This window comes from Aedes albopictus, chromosome 1, assembly GCF_035046485.1.
Source record: "Aedes albopictus strain Foshan chromosome 1, AalbF5, whole genome shotgun sequence".
Classification (NCBI taxonomy): Eukaryota; Metazoa; Arthropoda; class Insecta; order Diptera; family Culicidae; genus Aedes; species Aedes albopictus.
In genome coordinates, this window is record NC_085136.1 from 269,170,118 (window position 1) to 269,187,820 (window position 17,703).

Here is a 17,703-nt window from a genome sequence, read left to right on the forward strand (position 1 = left end):
CCTATTGAAAACGGTTCGGATCGGTTCAGCGGTTCCGGAGTTGTGGTCATTTAGGTGTTCCGGACCGGTACTCCAGGAAGGGGCCAGATATGAAAACGCTACGAACCCATCCATGCGACACATCAAACTACGGTATTTGCGTTAACTTGATGAACGGTATGCAAAATAATGGTCTCAGACCTAGGGGCGGGACAGCTTCTTATACCTGCGCTAATACTCGCTAATAAATATTAGTTTCCTAATCCTCAACTAAAATTGGAACGAAATTTTTGTAGTATGTCATGACTTTATTCAAATTAAAAAACCAAATTGACAGTCATGAAAGTTGACACTTGAGGTACCAATGAGTATCTGGAAACTTTTATTTACGATTATTTGATTAGCATTCGATTGTATAGGAACCGTTTAATGGATCAATTAGTGGTCAGGGAATGTCCTACGGTAGGTGCATAGGTTTCAGCAGCCCTTTTTTGCTACGATGGGCAAGCCTTGTGTATTAGGTACACCTTCTTTTAACGTTCTCCTGATCCAGAAGAAGCTCACAACATGGCTTTTCTACTTGTGCCAGATTCCTTGAGTACGACGCGAATGCATATTCCTGCAGTTGGGTACAATGACTCCAAGAATATTATCGAGTGACCAGAAAGTGGCGATTAAATGTGAAAAGTAAGAACCATTGCAAACTTCTGCTTCCCATCCCATGCAAACTTGCTCAAGTAACTGATCGAGAGCAGTCAGCTTTACCTGTTGGTTTAGAAATATGAATAATTGGGAATACGTCGAAGAGGGTCAGAAGAAGCTGAAGTTCACAATTGTTGTACCGCTCTTTTGACATTGTGGTCTAGAAATGTACAGTTCAGTCCTAGTTTCAGTCTAAGTCATCCACAAACTAGTTTGATTGCAATCAACAATTTAATGTATGAAATCTGTAAATTTCTGTTATTATTTCGCCATTCGAAGGTTCGCAAGTTTCCTGTCGAATTCAACATGTCAGATTTGTTTTTCATGGCTTGCTTGTTGAACATTTTCTGCGAGACGGTATTTTTCAGGATTAGTATTTCCTAATACCGCTAATACTACTAATTTTTATCAAAGCTGTCCCGCCCCTAGTCTCAGACCATATCTGAACCGGTAGTGTCCTGGAACCGGTTCCGTGTGTCCCGTCGGAAGTGGCCAAACATAAAAGTGAACTAAATCCATGCATGCGACATATCAAACTGTGGCTTTTTCGATAACCTGATGAACACTAAACAGAAAAACATTCTCAGACCATATCGGAACCGGTAGTGTTCCGGAACCGGCTCCCGATGTCCCGCCGGAGGTGGTCAAGTAAAAAAGTTACCCAAACCTATGCATGCGACATATCAAATAGTGGCTTTTTTGATATCCTGATGAACAGTAAGCAGGAAAATATTTTCAGAACATATCTGAACCGGTAGTGATCCGGAACCGGTTCCAGGTGTCCCGCTGGAAATGGCCAAAAATAAAAGTGAACCATACCCACGCATGCCCATGTTAGGGCCCATATAGCCGAGGCGGTAAACGCACGGGTATTCAGCATGACCATGCTGAGGGTGACGGGTTCGATTCCCGGTCGGTTCAGGATCTTTTCGTAAAGGAAATTTCCTTGACTTCCTTGGGCATAGAGTATCTTCGTGCCTGCCACACGATATACACATGCAAAATGGTCATTGGCAGAGGAAGCTCTCAGTTAATAACTGTGGAAGTGCTCATAGAACACTAAGCTGAGAAGCAGGCTTTGTCCCAGTGAGGACGTTACGCCAAGAAGAGAGAGAGAGAGAGAGAGTCAGTAACGATCTACATTGGTTTCGTGGTTGAGTGAGATGCGGCTTTGTGTATAGCTGCTGCCTCTGGTGAAAAGACTGAAGCGGTGTTCGGTAGGCTGTAATATTCATCAAAGTCTTCACCATAAATATCAATTCCAACTGTATTGGATAGCGATCGCAACCTTGTAGATGAACGGCATAATCCCAGCTTTCACGCAAGTGGCTTTTGCGGGCGTTGATGGCAATAGGCCGGATATAGCTCTTATCGCGTTGTTGTACGAAGGACTCGAAATCGTGTTGAAACAACCTGTTCAACATAATTTTCATATTTTTCAGGCATAAACCCTACGAATAAGAGCAAGACATTATAAAATTGACGCGAAAACATTTTTGGCCACCTGTTTGAATGGAGCCGCCCCATAGTGCAGAGGTGATACATACAGGGTAGTCATTGCCAAAACAAAGAGTGCATCCCCGAGCAGAGGAAAAAAGCTCAATAATAGCATATGTTGATATGGAGAACAAAAAGTGATATTTGTTTGTTTGAGATAAGAGGTAAAAGTACTGAAAATAATATCTCAAATTTACTCCTAGAACATCATCATCATAGCACATTTAGCTCTTGGTACCCATGTCCCGATAGTAGCCAATAATGTAGCCATCGAGTCTCACCCTGACATGTTCAGATAGGCTATTTAGGCAGATGCGTTCCTGAACAGGGGTCAAATTCCGGAGAAGTGGAAAAGATTAAAAATAGTTCTACCACCATCTGGCGTCCCGTCGGCAGCTATATGTGCCACCAGAGGTGATCCATTTGCTGTTTCGCCATCTCACAGTTCGAACGGGCGTTTTTCGACGGCTACGACAAATTTGCAGAAATTTGTGTGACTCCACTGGAGTTCAACAAGATGAAGCGGTTTGGAAATAGGGCGTTTGGGGCCTCCTTGTTGACTGTCTAGGGAAATAAAGGCTAACCGTCTGGAATTAACGATAGACACAACTCCAGTGATTACTGTCAACAGTTACTGTGTCGTCATCCGGATTCCTAACGCAGAACCGAGTGCTGTCTTGACGAATCCCACGAGCCGGTTCGGTAACGCTTCATGTAACGGTGAGTTCAATTTCCCGTTTCGGTCGGGAACTTTTCTTGGCTTCCCTGAGTATAGTTTATCATTGTACTTGCCTTCAATTCAGTTGAAGTGAGACATGCTAAGCTCCAGTGGGAACGTAAAACCACAAAGAAGAAGAAAAAAGGGCCTCTCTCGCCACAACTGTAAAGGCGTGGGTATTCAGTATGACCATGCTTATGGTGACGGGCTTTATTCACGGTCGGTCCAGGAAATTTTCGTAGAGGAAGTATCATAGACTTCCTTGAGCATAAAGTCTCATCGTGCGTGGCACACGACATAGACATGGAAAATGATGATTATCAGAATAAGCTCCTAGTCAATTACTGTGAGAAGAAGACTTTGTCCCAGTGGGAACGGTTACGCCAAGAAGAAGAAAATGATGGAGACGAAGAAAAAGAAAAATCAGAACATTTCTCTAAGGATCTTCTTGGAAAAATCTTCCACAGACTCCTTCAGAATTTCCTACAAAGATTTCTAATTAAATTCTTCCATAAAGAAGTCCAAGGAAATCTTTAATGAATTTATTCCAATATGTATCCATAGATTCCTTCAGAAATTGCTCCTCGAATTCAATCTTCAAATCTACCAGAAATTATTTTAGAAATTCTTCTGGGGATTTATTTAAAACATTTTTGGAAATTTATACAGGAATTTTTCTAGAGTTTTCTACACGGATCCTTTTGGATATTCTTTGAAAGATTCTCCAATAATTTCTTCCAGTGGTTGCTTCAGAAAATAATCTAGAGGTTCCTTCAGAGATTCATTCATGTATTTCTTCAGGGAGTCTACAATAGATTTGTTCAGGAATTACTAATGTGCCCAGGAATATCTGCAGGCATTCATTGAGAGAATCTTGAGAAATTCCTGCAGACATTTTTGTATAAATTATTTCAATGTTTCGGGCAGGAACTCCTCCTGAAATTCCTGCAGGAGTTCGTGCAGACATTCCTACGGGATTTTTCACATATTCCTTCATGTTTGCCCCCCCACAAATTTATCAGGCATTTTCTTAAAGGATAACTCCAATTGTTTCGCCACGGATGTTTTAAGAAAACTCAAGTTTTTCTTGAGATCTTTGTAATGCAGACAACTATTTCTGCATTTCTCTAGGTATTCCTACAAGATTTTGTTTGAAACATTCGCCTATAGATTTCTCCTGTATTTCTCCTTGAATTTGATTTTAGAATTTCTACAGAAATTTTCCTATGAATTCCTTAATATTTTCTCTTCAAAGAATTAGACCTTGAGTGTCACGAGAAGTTTCTCCAGAAATTACTCCAGGGTGTTCTTAAGAAATCCCTCCTGGGCCACCTTCAAGGTCTTGGGATTGCTTCACATATTCTAAGAGGGATTCTTTCAAAAGTACTTCCTAAGATTTCTGCAGGTATTTTACCGAATATTTCTTCAGAAGTTTCTGCTAGGATTACTTCTGAAATTCATTCGAGATGTTTTTCTCTGTAGAGACTTCTTCAGAACTTTAGGGATTTCTTCAGGAATTTTAACAAGGGATTTCTTCAAAAGTACTTCCATGGAGTGTTTCAGAATTTTTGAAAATTCTTAATTCAAAATGACATTAGTCATTTCTGTATAAATTTCTTCAAGGATACTTTTGGCAATTGCTCCAGCGGTTTCATCAGAAGTATCTCTTGGGATGTCTTTAGCGATCCCTGCAGAATTTGTTTTGGACATTTCTGCAGGGGTTTTTCAGAAGTTTTTCCAGAACTTGTACAAAGCATTGTTTTAGAAATCCCTTAAGCAATTTCTAAAAAGTTGCTGAAGTATCTGAACAAAAAATCCAGAAGCTATTTCCGAAGTTTCCTCTGGGGCAATTCCTGAATGAATGTCTGGAATAAAACGTAGGAAGTACCTGAAGAAACACCTTCTTATATCTAAAAGAAAACCCAAGAGAATCTCTGAAGTAACATTGCAACGAATTCCAAGGAAGTTATGTTTGAAAAATTTCTGCAGAGATTTCTGGAAAAATCCGTAGAGTAATTTATGAAGGAATCTCCTCTCAAATGTCTGCACAAATCGCAGGTAAATGTAATGGTGAAATCCTTGATTATTGATTTTAAATAAATTTCTGTGGGATCTCTGGAGAATTTTCTGTAGGAATCCTGGGAAGAACTCCTGGAAATACCTCTGAAGGAATCCTCAGAAAAAAAAAACAATTCAATTTCTTAAGGAATTTGTGTACAAAAAACCCTTAGCTACAACCTGGAGAAACTTTTGAAGGAAATGCTGTAGAAACAAAAAAAAACCTGGAAGAATGCTGTTCGCATCCACGAGCAGCCTAGAGCCACAGAAGACATTTCAAAACAAAAGGAATCTTTGAAATAATACATAGAAGAACTGGAAAAATTTTGCAAGTATTCATTGAAAACAATTCTTGAAAATTCCCTTGAAAAATGCTGAAGGATATGTTCTTGTGTAATTTCTGCAGGAATTGTTGAAAGAATTTTTGGAGAAAAAAATCTGAAGAAATTCATAGAGGAAGATCTAATTAAATTTAATGCAATGTCAGGACCCGAGCAGAAGAAAATATCAACAGCATCATAAAATATGTTATTTTGGGACAATAACTGTACAATGGAAGCAGTAATTTTTATGTTATTAGCATATCTTATTATGTTATAATCTTGTCTGTCAAAGGCGGCAAAATAACAAAAACCATAACAAAAAAAATGTTCCTGGAAGACCAATTTAATAACATGTTTTGTTATAGTACATAACAAACTAACAACAATGAATCATCAGTGCATTTGAAAACTTGTTATTGTTGTGTTATAGTTCATCACATATTTGTACATTTTCAATAGTAGTGTTCAGATCAAGATAGGCACAAACCATTTTTAAGAATCGGCCGTTTATTTTTGGCAGATCAAACTGTAAGTAATAAATTTAACGTATTGTCAATAATCATACAATTTAGCATTTTTCTTATTTCGAATCAGCACACTTACAATATTAGTTTGTTTTTCTCTTCTACTGGCTTTCCTTCTACCTTCCTTTACAGACAACGCAACCACCTAATAAAGCAGTTCATTTGTGTTTGAGTCCATATCAATTAGGTATACAGAAAAGAAAGTTACAGATTTTGTCCCATATAAATTCGGTTGTGGATCACTGTGTAGGAAGTCTCCAATTTCTCTAACTTTTCCAATCTAGGGTATTGGTTCCCATATTAAGCATGTGGCTCCCATTTTCATCCTATGAAAAGCAAAGAATTGAAGAGCTGTTTGTTTTGTTCCTTTTTTTTTGTATTTTTTGTTAGAAGTGAGCACCTTTGAAAACAAAAAGAACGGAATCAACCGGTGCCGTAATCGCTTGTTTTCGAATAAGATGAATATGGGAGCGTGAGATTACTGATGGCACACATACCCTATTTACCTGATTTCTCAAGTCTGTTTGCTGTCCAACCTGTCTCGTCCCGCCGGGCCTCAAGCTTCTCAAACACTCAATTTTCATCCACGGCTCGAAAATACTACAAATTATATGTTTGTCACTATCCGCTCTAATTGTAAATATACTTTTCTACTTACTAGTTTCGCTTGTGATCGTCTGACCAAACCTGACAATTTGCCCCCTAGTCACTCGCGGAACTATTTCTCTTCCAACTAAATCCAACTTCTTTTCTCACCGAAAACTAAACTTTCAACCTATTCTACTATTATTTCTACCGATTATCCACAATAGCAAATGGTATCTTCAAACTAATTCAATTTCTTCCTTTCTTTGTTGTTATTTACCTCCTACCTTTGACAGCTATCTGTCTCTCTCTCCTTCTCATGTCATCTCTACTGTCACTCTGACACCTGTCAAACGACACTTACCAATGCCTCATCGACCAAACGCATATTTTGTGCAACTGGCGCTCATGCAGTGCTGCAAGAACAAGTAGTATAATAATAAAACTTGGTCTACAACAAAGTATATTATTGAAATGTTATTAAGTGTAAGAATGTCAATAATTTGATCATAACAAAATAAGATTACCCAACAAAACCTGCTATAAAAAGTAATACTTTGATAAGTTTATAATAACAAATTATGATATAAAAACAGGTCATGTGATTCAGTTGTTATGGATTTGATATTCTCCTCTGCTCGGGTAGGAATACCTGAAGGAACTATTGGTGAAACTCCTAGAAGGACTTTCAAAAGAATCTCTTCAGCTAGAGGCTGTACAGACTGAACGAAACTTTACACTAGACAACGGAAACGACACACATTACGAGCACCAGTGGATACGAGGAAGAAACATTTCTTGAGAAAAGTTTCAACAGTTGGAGCGGGAATCGAACCCTCACCACATGGCATGGTACGTTTATACACTTGGTGACGCTAACTGCACGGCCAAGAGGCTGCAAATAAATGCCCGAGAAAGTTCAAGTGAAACCTGGAGGAATTACTGGAGAAGTTAAACAATAATTTCAGAATAAGTTTTCGGAAAAAATTCTGAAGGAAAACGTTAGAGGAATTTCAATAAAGAATTGTTAATAAAAAGTTTGCTCCTGGAATTTCTGTTTTTGAAGAAATGCTTGGAGAAATTCCTGAAGATATTCCTAAGAACATTCCTATGGAAGAATTTCTTGAAAAAAATCCTACAAGAAATTTTGGAGATATTCTGAAGAAAAACTGTTAGAAAAAAGTATAATAACATTTCCGAAGGAATTTCTTAAGAAATATTTGAAAAAAAAAAATACATGAAGTAATAGAAGCATGAAGTAATGTAGTAATCTTTGAAGGAACTTCCCCTAGAATCCCTTAAGGAATGCCAGGAGGAATTTAGGAAGGAATTTCTGAGGATACCCGTGGACCAATTTCAAGAAGAAACTTTTGAGAAACTTCTGAAGAAGTCCCAAGATAAATACCTGGGAGAATTCCAACAAGAATCTCTGGTGAAATCCCAGTTAATTTTTTTAATAAATGCGTTCTGGACAAGGAAGTATTCTAAAGGGATAGTAAAAGGAATCTTTAGAGCCATTCTTGATAAGACCATCATATGAAATCTTGCAATTATGCTCTTTCTGTAAACATTCCAGAAAATATTTGATAAATCCTGAAATAATCTTCAAAGGATTTTTTGCTAGTATAGAGTTTTTAACGGGTCAAGGAAAGTGACCTCGTTATGACAAGTTGAACAAATTAGGCAAAAAATAAAGGTAAACAAACAGATACACAGCAAGTAAAAATATCGCATACCCTCACTTCCAAGTCAAACAAAAGCGCGATTGTAAGTAGAGGTATAAGACGCTTCTCGGCGAAATCGGATATCTAAGTTGTTTAATCATTCAACGGGATACACGGTGAAAATGCGTTGGGTCGGTGGTGGGCGTTGGGTCGCCTCATATGACGATGATGACGGTCCCAGTGCAGGCAGGCTGGCAGGTAATATTAAAAGGAATCCATGTCGAAGAACCCCCGAGTGGTATGGTGGTGGTGCGAGGTAAGAAGGTCTTGGGTTTATTATTTTTCTGCGGAATATTAAACGATTCGCTTGGAATGCTTTAATTCCAAGCTTCCTCTTCTCACGGAATCTTACATTCACATCATCGCATAACATCGTACCTAATGCTTGGATTGTGCGTGCGTGATGTAATTTCGTCCCAAGATGGTAAAGCACACGTGATGATGCGGCGAAGAAAACACTTACCATCCCAGGATTGGGGGACACGTGATGGCCAGCGCGACGAGCCAAACGACGAAGATCATCAGCAGAGCGAGCCGCTTGGAGCGCCTCCGCTTCGAGTACGTCAGGGGTTGAGTGACGGCCAAGTATCTGGGGATTAGGGATTCGGCTGAGATAATCATCGGAGTTTATCGCCGCGCCGCCGTCCGAAGCTTACCTATCGACACTGATTGCGCACAGACTGAGAATCGAAGCCGTACAGAGGAGGACATCGAGCGATATCCAAATATCACAGAGTATCCAGCCCAGCTGCCACTTGTCTGGAAGAGGAAAGTAAAACGGGATCATTAGCATTTTGATTTTATGGGAGTGGTGCTTGGTTGCTGTGTGTACTTGTGTGGTGCATATGGCAGAGCGATTTTGAACATGAATTTTGAATGCGGTAGGAGTAACACGAATTTAATAATTTAGTGGGTAAAGCTTTAATGTTATTGGAAAAATCTCAGATTGGTTCTTTTCCTTTTTTTTTTTTTTTTTTTTTTTTTTTTTTTTTTTTTTTTTTTTTTTTTTTTGCTAGGTTTCTAGCTGCACTCTGAATAGAGTTGAAACCTCTACACTAGACCTGAAGATAGAAAAGAGTACGTAATCTTTCAGAAGCAGTTTGCCAGCCGTACGCGGAAAATGACATCCATTAAGACACTGTTGCAACTGACTCAGAAAGATACGGTAGAAGATTGGAAAGTTTTCAATTGGTCAGTCAGTCAGGATTTGCCTATGTAGTGATATGGTCACACGGTTTGTGTTTGTCTCCTTGTTTGATTTTGTGGTATGGTTAAATATGTTTTTCTCCTCGTTAAGTCAGTTGTCGTATGTTGTTTTTTTCACCGAATCAATCGAACCCTGTATGTTAAAATATAGTCGATCCTGTGTCAAATTGTTTTCTTGATTTCGCTAATCGTTTTCTACTTGTGTTCATCTCTTGTGTCCTTAAATTGTCATCGGTCCAAAATCCACAGAAACATGTAACTGAACTTCTGAACATCTAAGAGATAATCAAAAATACGCCAGTTGATTGATCAAAAATGGTCAGTTGATTGGAATAAAATTTTAAAATAATAAAGATTTCATGCCAACTTTCATCCCGCTACAAATACTATTAAAAATATTCAAATTCGTTCAATTGTCCTATCGGTCCTATCTAGATGAACCATGTCATTTTCTCAAGCGTAGCCTAGAAATATCAACCTAGTCATACACAAGTAACGTTGTTCAGTTAATATAAAGCAGTCAGTTTTTTTCCAAAATGTCACGTCGAACGCATTGACGTCAATAATGCGTTTAAGTGTTCGCACGTTAGCTTCGAATCTATCAGCACAATTAAGTGCTGCAAATCTCCTTCCCACTATTTATTCTTCGGTCGATTTTTATTGCTTTATTTAAAGAAAATATGACCAACTAACATTGTAAAAATTCGAAAAATCGACTATGACATTAATAAATTACTATGTAATAAAAATCAACCGAGAAACGTGGGAAATAGAGCCCAAACAACATTTTGAAGTCAGATGGCTGTAAAAGGTTCCAAAACCTGTCACAAATCCTATAGTACTTTTATTAGGATTTGTAACGATCATCAAAACCTTTTCGAATCCAACCGACTTGGAACTATTGCTTGGGAATAGACTCTACTGAGCCCCGGCGGTTCCTCCTGTTTATCGAGCATGTCTGATGCATATGATCAGCCATACTCCATCTGCAGCAGCCGGTTCGTGATGAACCGTTGGAGGCGCATTAAAGTGTTAAAAAGGTGATATGTTTCACTAAAGAACACTACATTACAATAATCAAAATGAAACTCCTTCACTTTAATACCGTCAACCCCTGCGAACTTGGCAAGGGAAAAAAAATCTCAGATTGGTTTGCTCAAATATCGTGATTTTTTGTCTGCTCTTACGTCCCTATATAGCTAACAATATGCCTCAGAAGACTTGATATACAAAGGGAATCTATAATTTACGTCAAGGATAGTTATTTGTTTTTAGCTCATTACATTACGGTAATCTCTTCGCTGTGGCCCAAATCCAAATGGGGGCACCGATGTATTGCATCTCGATGAGGTGCCGGTCACCAATTTAAATTCAATGAACCGTAGGACAATTCGGCATAGACAAAAGGCCACTGTCCAACTTCGAATGATTAACTATAGGAAATATAATTCCTAGTACAAGTGGATTGTCAGTGTTCAAGTCTGGTTAGGGGCTGTCCATAAACCACGTGGTCATTTTTTTGGGACTTTTAACCCCCCCCCCCCTGCGTGATCGTTAGCCCATACAAAATTTTTTTTTTCGTCCATACAAAATGGTCATTGGTCGAACACCCCCCCCCCCCCTCATGACCACGTGGTTTATGGACAGCCCCTTATCTGAATGTCAGAAATAAATACTCACTGATAATCAAGTCGTATTGTTTCGGAAACAAACCGTTCAGCCATTCATAAAAGCATCGAACCACAGGATTGAAGCTCAATTGATTTAGTTGTGATTAGCATAATTCGAACTACACAATAGGAGAAATCGCCGGAGTAATCCAATTGTTCTATCTTTCAGTAGGGGGTGAGAATTGTAATTATCGCTACTTTCGAAACCGGACACGGTCATGGTGGATGCGCTCTTCCTTGCTGGACACTGTACAAGTTCCGTTGTGAAAATAATTCTGAAGACGACTCATTTTAAGATTTTTTTAAAATAAATTTCCAATAACAGTAAGATAGTATCGAATGTCATTTTAAAAAAAATGCCTTGTTATGAATGATAAACGGTAGCACGGGAGGTGTTAGGCACTGCTCAAAGACGTCCTAGGAACGGGTGGTTTCACGAGGAGTGCCAGAGGGTAACGAACGAGGAGAATGGTGCCAGAAGCCGAATTCTGGTGTCGGGGACCCGGCAGAGCAGTGATATAAGGAAGCAAGAATAGCCGAAAAACGAATCCACCGCAAAAAGAAAAAAAAAATGCCATGAGGAAAATGTGATTGCTGAGGCGCATGAAAGTATGGAACAAAATGATATGCGGAGGTTTTACGAAACTTTCAATGGCGTGCGGAGAAAAACAGCGCATTCTCCCATCATGTGCAACGACCGTGAAGGAAACTTGTTGACAGACAAAACAATGTTTGCTGCCAGGTGGAGAGAGCCCTTCGAGGAGTTGTTGAACGGTGGAAACGGAAGAGCGACAAAAATTCGAATCCACGACGATGGACAAGCAGTAGAACCTCCAACCCTAGACGAGATCAAGACAGCAATTAGAGGGCTGAAGAACAATAAGGCTGCTGGGAAGGACGAACTCCCGATCGAGATTCTCAAGCACAACAGTGAGTAACTGTATCAATTCTCACACCGTATTATATGGGAAGAAAGAACTAGTTCGTTGGATGGTCTCATTTGCCCTCTATTCAAAAAAGGGCATCGACTGAAGGCACGAATTACAGAGAAATAACACTTCTCAACTCAGCGTACAAAATTTTGTCCGAAATTCTGTTCAACAGGCTGAGGCCGATTGAGAAGTCCTTCGTTGGCGAATATCAGGCGGATTTTCGTGAAGGCCGATCAACGACGGATTAGATGTTGACCCTGCGGCAGATTCTCGATAAATCTCGGGAATATAACTTGCAGACCCATTATCTGTTTATTGATTTCAAGGTGGCGTACGAATCAGCGGAGAGAAACGAGTTATAACAGAGAGTGTTCGAACATGGTTTTACGGCAAAGCTGATTAGACTGATTCGTGCGACGCTTGACGGAACGAATTTAAGGGTTGCGGATGAAGTTTTGTCATTGTTCATAATCTTTGATGGACTGAAGCAGGGCGAAGCTCTTTCGAAGTAACTGTTCAACATAGCACAGGAAGGAGCGATAAGGAGAGCTGGCGTGCAAAAAGCGGAACCATTGTCACTCGGTTGTAAATGCTTCTGGGCTTCGCGGACCATATCGACATCATCGGGGTTTCAAAACGGTCGGGTCGAGGTCGGGTCGGTCGAGAGCGTCCAACATAGTTCTGATCCTCACAAGTTCCTACCTCATGCTTCCACGGGTCAAGCGATGACAAAGACCGCCAGCTAAGAGTTGTGTGCTTAGCTGGTAGTGAAGCTTGGGCACTGTTGTCCTTCTGACTTCAGCTAGATTGAGGAGGTACGACCCGAGCGTCTGTTCACCAAGGAGGTGCGGCTCAAACAGCGTCTGTTCTGACATCCAGCAGTTGAGTATGAAATGCTCCTCCACCGGAAGCTATACCTAAGGTGGCAGCCCCAAGTGGATAGGGGACCTTAGGCCATCAACCTACTGTTTCCGAAACCAAAAAACCGTTACAGAAACCGAAAATTAAATATTACTAACTGATTCAACGTTTTTTAGCGCGCAACAACGGACAAGAATTGGAACTTGGAATGTATTAACCCTAGTCCAGCAGGGTAAAGTGGCACAACTAGCCAATGAGGCATGCCGTGTGAAACTTGAGATTCAAGGACTGAGCGAAGTCTGTTGACCGATCTTTGGAGAACACAGATTGGCGTCGTGTCAAATTCTGCTATACTCTGGCCAACGAGGTGAACACGCTCCTCGCCACCGTGGAGTTGGTTTCCTGCTCATCGCTCACGCCCACACTGCGCTCATGAAGTGGAAACCTATTACTAAGAGGATAATTGTAGCCAGATTCAGAACACGGGTTCGAAACCTTACCATGATCCAATGTTATGCGCCAACCGATGCTGTCGAATTGCAGGATAAAGATAACTTCTACTGTCAACTGAATGCTGTCGTGGACAAGATTCCGAAAGGTGATATTAAGATCCTCATGGGCGACTTTAACGCGAAGGTTCGTTCCGACAACTCGGACTATGAGTACGTCATGGGACGCCATGGTCTCGGCGAAATGAGCGAAGACGGAGAGCTGTTTGCAGAGTTTTGTAGCAACAATGGCATGGTGATTGGGGGATCGCTCTTTCCTCATCGACCAGTGTACAAAGTGACAAGGGTTTCCCGTGATGGCGTCACGAAAAATGAAATCGGCCACATCTGCATCAGCCGAAAATTGAGACGGAGCCTTCTTGATGTGCGGAACAAACGTAGCGCCGACATTGCGTCCGACCATCATCTTCTAATCGGCGAGATCCGGCTGCGCATTATCAGGACCAAGCGACAGGAGGAGAAAATCGGGCGCCGGTCAACTGGAAGACGCTGCGATGAAAAAGTTCTTCGTTGAAGAGTCAGAGAACCGTGCTGCGGATATTTCAGCAGGTAAAAGCGTAGAAGATCAATGAAGCGCCATCAAGAACGCCTTAATGGCCACTGGCAAGAGTAATTTGGGAGAGCTACGCACCCGAAGAAAGCAGTGGATCAGAGATGATACCTGGAGGATGATAGAGGAGCGAAGGAACGACAAAGCCGCGATTGTGCGAGCGAAAACACGAGGAGTTAAAGCTGTAGCCCGTCTGCGCTGTTCGGCTCTCGAGGAGGAAGTGAAACGCTCATGTAAACGTGACAAAAGAGCGTGGGCGGATTCCCTAGCCGACGAAGGCGAGAAAGCCGCAAACACCGGCGACATCCGTCTCCTCTACGATGTCTCACGTCGCCTTAGTGGGACCAAGATGAGTGCTACAATGCCCGTGGAAGACGCGTCTGGACAGTTACTGACCGACCCGGCTGACCAGTTGAAACGCTGGCAGGTTCGAGCATTTTGGAAACCTTTTTCAAGTGTCGGCCACGCTATCAATACCTCAGCATGATCCACCAAGGGTTTGACGCATTACCCGTGTCAACACCGAAGCTCCATTAGTGCAGGAGATAGAAACATCCATCCGTAGCATGAGATCGAACAGGGCCCCAGGGGTCGATTGCATATCAGCTGAGATGTTTAAAGCTGACCCCGTAGTATCCGCACAACTACTGCATCAATTATTCTGCAACATATGGGAAACCTCGACATTTCCGGCCGACTGGATGCAAGGCGTCTTAGTAAAGGTACCCAAAAAGGGTAACCTGACTGAATGCGATAATTGGCGGGGCATCATGTTACTGTGTATTGTTCTCAAAGTCCTCTGCAAAGTGATTCTTAACCGGATACAGGAGAAGATTCCGTGCCGGACGATCCTGTGTGGACCATATTGTCACGCCCTATCATTCTGGAGCAAATCAATGAATTCCAAGAGTCCCTTTAGCTGGTGTTCATTGATTACGAAAAAGCTTTCGACAGTCTCAATCACGAAAACATGTGGGAAGCCCTCCGGTGCAAGGGTCTCCCTGAGAAAATCATCGGCCTCATTGAAGCACAGTACAGGGCATTTTCGTGCAGAGTACTGCACAACGGTGTTTTGTTCGATCCCATCCGGGTCGTTGCTGGAGTAAGGCAAGGATGTATACTATCACCGCTACTGTTCCTCATCGTAATCGACGAGATCCTGGTAGGTCCGATTTACCGTGAACCAAATCATGGATTGCTTTAGCAGCCCATTACCATGGGGAGCACCTAAATGACTGCGAACTGGCTGATGACGGTGCTCGGTGCAACGATGCTCTGATATGCAAAGCAACCTCGATGACTTTGCCAATAGCTCCTCAGCGACATGTCTTACCATCAACATCAACAAGACCAAATCGTTGGATGTAAACACGGTCAACCCTTCCAGCTTTACGGAAGCTGAGCAATCAGTGGAGAATGTTGAAAGCTTCCAATATCTTGGTAGCCAAATGGCGGCACCCAGATCGACAGAGGTGCGAGTTTAAGAAACGCATGGAAAAACAACCAGTCGACGCATCAAAATCCTTATTTTCAACTCGAACGTAAAATCTGTGTTGCTTTTTTTGTTTTTATTAACGTGCATTTCAACACTGAGCTAATTCTACACTTATCTGTGCTGCTATACGCCAGTGAAACCTGGTGTGAATCAATGGAGAACACTCAACGGCTGCAGGTCTTCATCAATAGATGCCTGCGGTATATAATTCGTGCATGGTGGCCTCACAATTGGATCTCCAACGTGGAGCTCCATCGTCGATATCATCATAAGCCGATAGCGACAGACATTTGGGAGCGAAAGTGGAGGTGGAACCCCGCAGGACATCGCAGCAGAGGAGAGGCAAACCCAGAGGTTCATGGCGTCGCAGCCTCAACAACGAAATCAAGAAAGTCGGCAGAAATTTGACCTGACCACAGGTCAATACCATATCTGGCAAATGGCCCATGATGGAAATCTTTCAATTCGGGCCTCTGCACTTCCGTTGGTGCCCAGGACTGAAAGTAAGTAAGTCTGCTTCAGGGGCTTCTTTGTAATTTGTTCAAGGAATCTCTCATTTGAAAATTCCCCGAAAATTACTTTAGAACCTTTTTTCAGCGTTTCTTCAAGAGATCCATCCAAAAATTTCTCCAAGGAATATTGTGGTAATGTTTCCATAAATAACCTCGATAATTTCTTAGAGAAGTTAGAGAAGTGTTGGCAAATATTTGGAGTATATGAATCTAATTTATCAGTTTTTAAAAACGTATTGATAATAAAATTCCGTTTGTCCTCTTTTTGTCGTGGTCTTCCCAATGAACCACTTTCTATTTAGAGGAACTATGTCCAGAATGTCAAGGCTGAGTAAATTGACCCAATTCATAAAATAATTACTGGATGCGTGATTTGATCATTTCTATAAGGCCATTTACCAAGGAACCAAACCAAAGATCATCGTTTCGGACACTAAAATTTCCTCCAAAACATGCTCCAAGAAGTTATTCAACAGACTGCTTCCACGAACTTTCCGGAAATTCTTTTAAAAAATCTTGCCTTTTTTGCTCTGTGAATATCTTCATAAATTTCGTCAAACATTTTTCATGCCCTTCCAGAAAGCTTTCCATGAAGTTTTTCAAAAATCACTTCATATGAATATACTTTCAGAATTCTTTTGGAAAACGAGAAATGTAAAATGTTTTCAAGCATTACGCCAGAGTATTGTTTAGAAATCCTCTTTTAGATATTTTTCCGAATATCGCTTCAGAAATTCTCTCCTTTTGGCCAGAAATAAAACTTTTTATAAATTTCTTCTAAAACAAATGCTTAGATTTCTTTATAAATTCCTACAAGTATTCTTTCTCCTTTTAGAAATTTTTCCTTAAAAAATTAATTACTCAATCAAAATTCTTAGAAAACCATCCGGGGATTAGCTCAGATTTCTTGGGACTCATTAGCAGATTGTTCAGAATAATATTTAAAAAATTCCTCCAGTGGTTTCCAAGAAATTTTTGCAGGGATTTTTTAGCAGTTCGTTTAAAAAATCAAACAGAGATTCCTCCAGGAGCTCCGCCGAGTGTACTTATATGCCTATATATATGTGTTTTTTTTATGGGAATTCCAGCTTTTTTTCCAAAAGGACATTACGCCAAGAAGAAGAAAATCACTAAAGAAGCTTCTAGATGAATCTCCTGAGGAACTTCTGACAAATGAATAGAAGAATAACTTTCTGAAAAAATCTCAAAAGAAATTCCGAAAGAAATACTAGAAAAAACTCATTAAATGTTTTGAAAAGAACTTTTTAAGATAATTTGACCAAATATCTGAGAAATACCACAGTGAGCTCCTTATAAGAATACCAAGGGGAACTATTGGAGAAATCCGAGAAAATTTTTATGGCATTTCAGATAAACCTTCTTGTGTAATTCAAGACGATTTTTTCGAGAAAAAAAAAACAGATTCAATTGGTAAGGAATCCTAGGCGAAAGTCCAAAATAAATCAAGGAAACAAATCTCGTTGAGAAATTTCAAAACGACCTTCGAAAGGTATCCCAGAAAAAAAAATGAAGATCAATGGAAGAATCTTCGGAAAAAATCTCAATAAGAAATCTAGCATAGATCTTTGACAAAAAGATTGAGAAATCTCTTGAAGAACTGCTAGAGGGGTTTCAGAACATTTTGGACATTTCTGGTAGAAACCTCATAACAAAATCCGGAAACATCCCAGAAGAAATCCTTGAAAAAAAAAAGCTTGAATAGTCTCCAGGACCAGGAGTAAAAACGGAAGAAAGTTCCGGGGAAAATCGCAGAAAAAAATCTATATGGTACTTCAGATTGATCTTATGTAGGAATTTCTGAAGAAATAATTGAAGAAATAACGAAAGGTATACCTGA

At 40.5% G+C, this 17,703-nt stretch overlaps 1 protein-coding gene across 2 annotated transcripts in view; it reads right to left on the reverse strand.

The window, feature by feature from the left end:
- Positions 1-17,703, reverse strand: part of LOC109398994 (probable G-protein coupled receptor No18) — a 126,969-nt gene that overhangs the window by 21,037 nt on the left and 88,229 nt on the right. For both annotated transcript variants that reach the window (XM_062846746.1, XM_062846745.1), the window contains exons 3-4: positions 8,767-8,869; positions 8,574-8,699 (exon numbers count right to left, since the gene is read on the reverse strand). In XM_062846746.1, the coding sequence (XP_062702730.1) occupies positions 8,574-8,699; positions 8,767-8,869 (229 nt within the window). The remainder of the gene's footprint in view (positions 1-8,573; positions 8,700-8,766; positions 8,870-17,703) is intronic.